Raw genomic sequence first — 8386 nt, forward strand, 5'->3', positions numbered from 1 at the left:
CCAAACCAAACCAAACCAAACCAAACCACGGCAATCCGCGTCGTAGTCCGGAGTGAAGCGTCAAGCAACGTACTGCACCCGATGCCCGTTGGGTTGCACAGCATCCGACCAGCTTGGCAACTCGAAATGTTCGGGGAAAAAGTGTGCGGCCTAAAAATAAAAAATCAATGCTAGCCTTGTTTCGATGATGCACCGTAGGTTTTTGATCGGGTGATTGTTCCGTGGAAAACGCGGGGGAAGATAATTACCTTGGTATGTTTACTATTCCGTGTACGATGCTTTTGTCCTCCCATGATGACTCGAACGGGACTCGTCTCTTCGAAAGGGCGGGCTCAGCCACCGGGCCGTTCTCCAGCTTTCTTGCACGCAGCAGCTTGTTGACAGGCGTCGGATAGATCAAATGGCCAGGCTTACTGCTGCCCTTGCGGAAGCCGCTTCTGTTTTTAGGTGTGGGGGTGGGGAAACGCGGCTATCATCCATTCGGAGCCCCCCTGGAGAAAACAAGCTTTTTAACCCTTGCACAGCGTGCACAGCTGCTGAGTGGAAAGCAACGAGTTTCGAAAAGATCGGCGCTTGAGGCGACCCCCATCTGACCGCAGTGCTTCTGTCATCCGTACCGATTGCGCGATGCCAACGACCCCTGCTCTGCTCTCCCCCACAAAGTCGTTTTCGTTTATCGCGCATCACACCAACCTCCTCCACCCGATTCAACCCTCCACCCGACGAGACCACCCAAAGTCACGGCCGCAACTCAATTCTCCAAGTCGCACAAGATCCGCGCCGCCACGATGCCACCATGTCACCCCACCACCCTCGATTCGCTAAATCCGGGCCCCAACGCCTTGGCTGAGAGCCGGAAAGCCCACGCTTTACCGTTACGGTCGCACATTGCCCTGTGCGGCTGACATTGAAACAAGTCCACAAACTGCCCGCTGCCGTGCATCGACTCGTCTTGGGCGACCAACATAGAATAAGGTGCTCGTCAATGCCGCACGTGCATACTGTATGTACGTACGTACTACATACTACTATGTACGGCACTGCCGGTTGTCCATCGCGTGGTTTTGGTGAAGTTCAATCCCGGCCTCCGCCACCCATGCCTCAACCGCGTCGTCCACACCTGTCGAGGTGTGTGTCCCCCTCAAGGCTTGGGGTGCGGAGAATAACTCTCCGCCACTGACACCCACGGAGCAGAGTCTGCATCACGGTGTCCAATGACCTCCACCACATGGATCCCGGCTGAGAAGAGTGGCCTTCCACCTCCTTGGCTCCCTGTCTGCCCCTCCGAGGTCTTCTTCGCATATGGTGAGACAGAAATAGCATCACCTAGTTCGGAAGCATTGCTCTTCTCCTCCCACCATCAACTATCAGCATCCCCATAGTCTACCGTTACATCGAGGAACATCTCCGGATAGCACATCGCTCTCTCAATCAGCCTAAGCTGGTGGCTAGTCTCGGCTTATCACCGCGCTGGTGACTCGTAGAAGAAAACACCTAGGTACAGTACATGAAAGCTGAGGATGACCCGCCCCCCCCCCTTCCGCTTATCCCTTCCCTTTCGATCAGCTTTCTCCTCTCCTTCTCCTCATCTCTCTTGTCTTCCTTCTCCTCCACAAGGGGCTCACCACTCACCTGTTGCTTGGTTAAGCAATGTCATCCTTCTCCGACGACTTGGAACAAACCCATTGATCACCTTGCCCACTTGCTCCGGACCGGTCCGTCTTCCTCTCTTGGATACCCTCATCCTCACTTCATCGCCAACAGGTTCAACACACACAAGCAAAACAGGCGGACCTCCTCCTCACCCGAGCGCGCAGACATGGACTGCGTCGCCGTCGACATCGCCTGGGGCCCTTGGGCCGGGCCATCCTGTCGGGGCGGGCTGGACTTCACTCTCGCCTTCGAGGAGTCCATCCTGTCCATCCTGCCCACGGCGCTCCTGATCATCGCGGCAGCCCTTCAGGTTGCTTTCCTCCTCGGTCGGCCAAGGCAAACCGCCAATGGAACCCTGTTATGGTTGAAACAGGTGAGAGCGCGATATCCCCTGGCCGACTCCTACGTGCCAGACGCTAACTCGGTGCAGTCCTTGATCATCTCCTTCGGCCTCCTGAGATTGGCTGTTCTGATGCTGTGGGCGCTTCCTGGCACCACGGCATCCAGGACAAAACTGACTCTGGCCGCGGCGGCCCTGAATTTCGTCGTGGTCATTCCCCTCTCCGTCCTGAGCTACTTTGAGCACGTCCACCGCGCAGCGCCCAGTTTCATCATCGAGCTGTACCTCCTGCTCACGCTCCTGTTCGATATCGCTCGAGTCAGGACGCTATGGCTGATGCGCACCACGTCTCACGAGCAACTCGCCGCGATCGAAACCGTGGCCGTGGTCATCAAGATTGCTCTGTCCTTTTCGGAGGCGGCAAGAAAGGATGATCTTGTCTTCCCCGGAGTCAAGGAGAAGTACACCAAGGAGCAAATGGCTGGCTTCTACGGCCGCTCCATGTTCTTCTGGCTTGGATCGGCACTTTGGAACGGTTTGTCGACCCCCCTTCCAGAGCATCATATCCTTAATGATCAATCACGGCGCGGATGGAAACTAAAACTTGGCTTCGCCAGGCTACACTCGCTACCTTGTGCCCTCGGACTTGACCGGCCCCCGAGACGACGAATCGGCAGAGCTGCTGCGGGAGCGCTTCCGGTCGCAGTGGGCACGGAACCCCAACAAGACGGCCAAAGCTGCCCTCCTCACGACCCTCATCAAGTCGATGCCGGACAAGTTTCTCGTCCCTGTCCTCCCGCGCGCAATCATCGTGGCGCTCACGCTCGCCCAGCCGATGCTGCTGGAGCGCATGATCACCTTTGTCCAGGGCGGCGGCGGCGGCGGTTACGAGCAGCGGATGGACGTCGGCTACGCCTTGATTGGCGCTTTCGCAGCCCTCTACACGCTCCTGGCTCTCTTCAACGCCTGGTACGCCCACGCGTGCAACAAGCTGGCCCTGGAAATGCGGAGCCAGTTGGTCGACTCTTGCTACCGGAAACTGCTCAAATTGCGCCTCGCCGCACTCGACTCCGGGAAAGCGGCTACCCTCATCAACGTGGACATGCAACATATCATGGAAGGGGCCAGAATCCTCCATGATATCTGGGCAAGTTTCGTCACCGTTGCGGTTGCCGTGTATCTGTTGTACCGCAAGATTCAGCTTGCGTAAGTGTCATGGGAGTAATTACGCCATGTGAGTTCTGACGCTGACTGGTTGTTTTCTTTTACCTAGCTTCCTTGCGCCTCTCCTCTGCACTCTCGGTAAGTCGACGATCGTTTTCAATGCCAAGGCGTGAAACTCACCACAACCTCACCTACCTAGTCATGATGGTTCTTGCTGGAATCTGCAGTGCGCCTTTGGGGCCGCGCCAGCTGGCTTGGCTAGCAGCGACCGAGAGCCGGGTGAAATCGACCATGTTCATGATAACAGGTTTCAAAGAGGTCAAGATGTTGGGTCTATCACCCGACTACATGCAGAATCTCCAGAATCTGCGACTTACTGAAGTCAACCTTGGCCGGTAAGTGACGTTTCACGTCGCTTCTTTTGCCGAGAATTTTGGAATTAACACGTCGTAGCCGTTTTCGACGAATCTTGTCCATCATCATCACTCTGTGTAAGTTCTTCCTATATCCCGGATAAAGGGCAGGGCCGCGCTTACGCACTCCAGCCGCCGCTTCAACCGAACTATCCATCCTCGTTGCGTTTGGCGGCTTCGCCATCATCAGCAAGACTCACGGCACCCCCCTCACCTTCCAGACCCTCTTTGCGTCCTTGGCCCTGCTCCGTATCTCTCTGGACCCTCTGTTCCTTTTGATACAGGGAACACCCGCTTTCGTCTCGATGTTCAAGTGCCTCGGACGGGTCCAGGATCTGCTCAACGAGGAACGTGTCGTCGACTCCCGCAGCAGCAGCACCCTGGCCATCTCCGAGAACTCCTCTGCTAGCTCCTTCACGCTCAAACCTGAGTGCAGGGTCACTACGGAGGAGTTCCACGCCGTCTTTCCTCAGGGCCCGGGACTTCCCGACATCAGCCCCCGATTCAGCACGATGGCTGACCTCGTTGAGATCTCGGACGCCTCGTTCTGCTGGAGGGGCAGAGAGAGCACACCTGCTCTGTACGTCATGTCATTGACGATCCGGCCGAACTCGTTCACAGCCGTCATTGGACCGTGAGTTCTCTTCTTGTTATGTTCTTCGCATTCCGTAATAACACTGCTAACAATGGGCAGAGTTGGTTCCGGAAAATCCACGCTCCTCAAGGCCATTCTTGGAGAGATCGAGCACATCTCGGGCACCCGGCAGATGCGACGTGGACTCAAGGTCGCATTCTGTGACCAAGAGCCTTGGTTGCTGGACCAGACCCTCAAGCAGAACATCATCGGCTCCCGCCCGTGCCCGTTCGATCCAGAGTGGTATCAGAGAGTGATCGACGCGTGTGCTCTGGCCCAGGATATTACCGGTCTTGCTCAGGGAGACGATACTCCTGTTCGAGGCGGCGGCTCAGCGTTGAGCGGAGGGCAGAAGAGTCGTGTGGTAAGTCCCTTCTGTCACGCAGCAAGACAAGCTTGTTCATCAGCCATCGATCTTTCTAGGGCTGCCGGCTAATCATCCGCAGGCTCTCGCGCGCGCCGTCTACAGTAAGCCGGAGCTCCTTCTCATGGACGACATCTTCAGTGGCCTGGACAGGAAGTCGGCGACGCACATTTTCTCCGCGGTCTTCTCAGAGAACGGATTGCTTGCCAAGCTCAACTGCGCGGCTGTCCTGGTCACCCACTCAAGTAGGCTCGTTGTTGTTCGCCGTTCCGCGCACACACACTAACACGCCGCAGCTCAGTTCCTCCCCCGTTTTGACACCGTCCTGGTCGTCAACAACGGCATGATCGCACACCAAGGCACGTACGAAGAACTTCTCAGGAGCGGTGCCCTCGACGACTCGATCCTCTCGCGCGTCGCGGCTCCCAAGGCAGCAACCAGCGTGGCCGACACCGTCGAGGTTACCAGCGACGGCAAGGTTGTCCTCAAGAACGCGCCTATCGACAAGGAGGAGAACGACGCAAGCCGGGCCCCTTCCGAGTGGGCCGTTTATGGCTACTTCCTCAAGTCGTGCGGTATCGCGGGCATCTCGTTGTTCTTCGTGCTGGCAGCCATCCTGGCTGGTGAGAGATCGTTTGAGAGTAAGTATCAATCATTTGTAATGTGTAACAAGCGTGAAGAGGCTGACTGACATTGTACTCAGCTGTTTGGCTCAAGATGTGGGCCGAAGGCGACCAGAAAGCACTGGGATACTACATGGGAGTCTTCACTGGCCTTATCGTCGGTGGCGTGTCCCTCCTGGGTGGTATCTGCGTGTAAGCAAGCCCACGGCGGAGCCGATCTTGGAACCGTACTGATATGATCTTTTTAGGTTCTTCTTTGATGTCCTACTCCCTTCGTCGTCCTTGAGATTGTACTTTGGACAACTGGAGACGCTGATGAAGTGAGTGCCCGAAATATGAACTTACCTTAGTCGAACAGAAGTTGCTGACGCAGTCAGGGCGTCAATCTCCTATGTCATCACTGTTGGATCCAACACGCTGGCGAACAGGTATATGCCTTGGCTGTCGGAATCTCAATACCCCGCTAATTCCTTTATCCCACAGGTTCATCCAGGACATCATGCTGGTTGATGACGAGCTGCCGATGGCGTTTGTGAACACCACAACGTCCTTCTTTGGCGTCATTGCCGAGACGGTCATCGTTATGATCTCCTCCAAATACGTGTCTGTCTCGATCCCAGGTCTGATCGTCGTTCTCTGGGTCATCCAAAAGTTCTACCTCCGGACATCCAAGCAGCTCCGCCTGATGGATATCGAGGCCAAGGCCCCGCTGTCGGCGTTCCTGTTGGAGACTCTGCAAGGCATCGTCTCGATCCGAGCCTTCGATCGCACCAGCGAGTTCTCCTCTCGCAACTCGGAGCTACTGAATTACTCCCAGCGAGCCCACTACATGATGGTCACTGTACAGGTGTGGCTCAAGATGATCCTGGATTTTGTGGTCGCGCTTCTGGCAGTTCTTGTCACTACGCTGGCCGTCAACTTCCGAACTTCGACGTCTTTGGGCTTCCTGGGCCTGGCGTTGGTTAACTTGGTAAGCGATCCACCACGCAACTGGTCGACAACAGCAATACTGACGCGGATCAGATCTCCCTCAGTACCAGCTTCAAGTACCTTATCACCTTCTGGGCCAATCTTGAGACGTCTATCGGTGCTGTCGCCCGTATCAGACGCTTCAACAAGGACGTAGAACCCGAGGAAAAGTTTGCACTTCCGCCGCCCCATCCCAATTGGCCGCGTAACGGAGGAATCGAGTTGCAGCACGTTTCGGCTTCATATAGGTTTGTCACCCGCAAAAGGAAGAAAGGCCGGAGATCGACACTAACATCAGCACAACAGCCCACACCTGCCCCCTGCCGTCTACGACGTCAGCTTGTACATCGCGCCTGGCACAAAGGTTGCCATTTGCGGCCGCAGCGGAAGGTAAGGACTGGACAACCATCGTGTCACTGGTACCTTGCTAACTAACAGGTTGGTAGCGGAAAATCCTCGCTTCTGGCGACTCTCCTACGATGTCTGGAACTGAACTCGGGCACCGTGATTATCGACGGCATCGACATCAGCCGTATCTCTCGCGACGCCCTGCGCAAGCGAATCATGACCCTTCCCCAGAAGTCCTTGTTCATCCATGACTCGATCCGCGCCAACATGATCATGTGGGACGAGGCCGCCAACTCCTCACGCACACCCGAAGAGACCGACGCGTTGATCGAGTCCCTTCTGCGCAGGGTCGGCATTTGGGACACGCTCTTCGCCCGCAAGCCCACGGCCTCCTCCTCTTCCTCTTCCGCCTCCACTTCCTCCTCTTCTTCTCTCCCCAGGTCTCCTTCGTCCTCCGCTTTCAACCGCGAAATTGCTGTGGGTTCCTCCACCTCGTCAATTACGGAAGTCACCGACGCCACCGAGATTGTCGAGCTGCCCGCGGACAAGAAGGCGAAGAAAAAGGACAAGAACAAGGACGGGAAGTCCAGAGACAAAGACAGAGGCAACAAGACCCTCTCGGAAGAGGAAGAGAAGAAGAAGAAGAAGAAGAAGGCCGGGGAGGACGTGCCGGTGACGCTGGACAGCCCGCTCAACCCGGAGGAGCGGCTCTCGGTCGGGCAGCAGCAGCTCTTCTGCCTGGCGCGGGCGCTCTTCCAGCGGGGCGACTCGCAGATCGTGCTGATGGACGAGTTCACGAGCAGCATGGACCACGAGACGGAGATGCTGGTGCGCGAGGTTGTCGCGCGCGACCTCCGCGACAAGACCGTCATCGAGGTGCTCCACCGGCTCGAGCACATCTTCGACTTCGACCTCGTCGTCGTGCTGGAGCAGGGCCGGATCGTGGAGGCGGGCCACCCGGAGGAGCTGTTGCAGAACGAGGATGGCATGTTGAGGGGCCTGTATCAGAGTATGAGGGGCTAATTAATTACTATGAGAATGAGAAAAGAGTGGGAGAGAGAGGGCTGTCTTGGATCAGAGAGGGAGGAATAAGGTAAGTGGTTTTAATTTTGAATGGAGTAAATTTCGGTTGGTTGGATTATGGTCTCGTTTAGGAATCAATTTGATTAATATATCATCAAACTTTGGTATCCCCATGACACGTATTTAATATATTGGAAGAGAACCTTGCTTCGGTGATTGTTTGTGGTTCAAAGCCGGCGAAACGAAGGCTGATTCCGATATATAATATTACATTGAAACCATAATTAATGAAGGCTCTTATGAAGATGGTGTCAAGGAACGAGCCTTGCACGGTGAAATGCATAGCCGTCTAAGTATCCAGGGGATTTTGACCTCTTTGCATCCGATTTGCATCCTTTCCGCTGTGGTAGCTAAGGTGATTACCTTGAGTACTTAACCTATAATACGCGAACTTGCCAACTTCAATTCTAGCCGCAGTTTGAGACACCGATTTGTGAGGACTGTCTCGGTGCTTATCGAGCGTCATGAACGACACGTCGATGCACCCTTTGCGCGACGCACATCCTGTCGATTACAGGGATTGTGATGCGGTCTCAAGGTCCGTAGGCTTCAGGACGAGAACCTAAATGATTGGCGTAGAATGAAGTGTGCGTGATCGGCAAGTGGATATTGAGGTCAGCATTAGGACCTTGGAGGACCTCAGCAGTGTGTCGCGGGTCAAATACACCAACCGAATCCGGGGAGAAATCGAGCGAACGGGTGGTCATGCCCAGCCTCATCTCTAGCGCCGTTGGCGATACCAGTATCGTTCGGGTCCGCTACATACACAGAACCAGGGTACCCCTTATATATTTA

At 55.5% G+C, this 8386-nt stretch overlaps 2 protein-coding genes across 2 annotated transcripts; both read left to right on the plus strand.

Moving 5' to 3' along the window:
- The first annotated feature begins 619 nt into the window (after positions 1–619).
- Positions 620–981, plus strand: P884DRAFT_258437 (uncharacterized protein). The gene has a single exon (XM_069441234.1). The coding sequence runs from the start codon at positions 628–630 to the stop codon at positions 823–825; it is 198 nt and encodes a 65-aa protein (XP_069298528.1). The 5' UTR covers positions 620–627; the 3' UTR covers positions 826–981.
- An 838-nt stretch (positions 982–1819) lies between these two features.
- On the plus strand, positions 1820–7531 carry P884DRAFT_269013 (uncharacterized protein; the record flags this gene model as incomplete). Its single annotated transcript, XM_069442242.1, has 17 exons — positions 1820–2026; positions 2084–2528; positions 2611–3199; positions 3267–3295; positions 3357–3552; positions 3611–3648; positions 3703–4204; positions 4265–4568; positions 4651–4813; positions 4865–5209; positions 5272–5383; positions 5440–5511; positions 5542–5619; positions 5675–6161; positions 6215–6408; positions 6467–6550; positions 6607–7531. 17 exons carry the CDS (start codon positions 1820–1822, stop codon positions 7529–7531), a joined length of 4770 nt encoding a protein of 1589 aa, XP_069298529.1.
- Positions 7532–8386: the final 855 nt, after the last annotated feature.

The sequence above is a fragment of the Thermothelomyces heterothallicus genome, assembly GCF_042370625.1.
Source record: "Thermothelomyces heterothallicus CBS 202.75 unplaced genomic scaffold P884_scaffold_8, whole genome shotgun sequence".
Taxonomy (NCBI): Eukaryota; Fungi; Ascomycota; class Sordariomycetes; order Sordariales; family Chaetomiaceae; genus Thermothelomyces; species Thermothelomyces heterothallicus.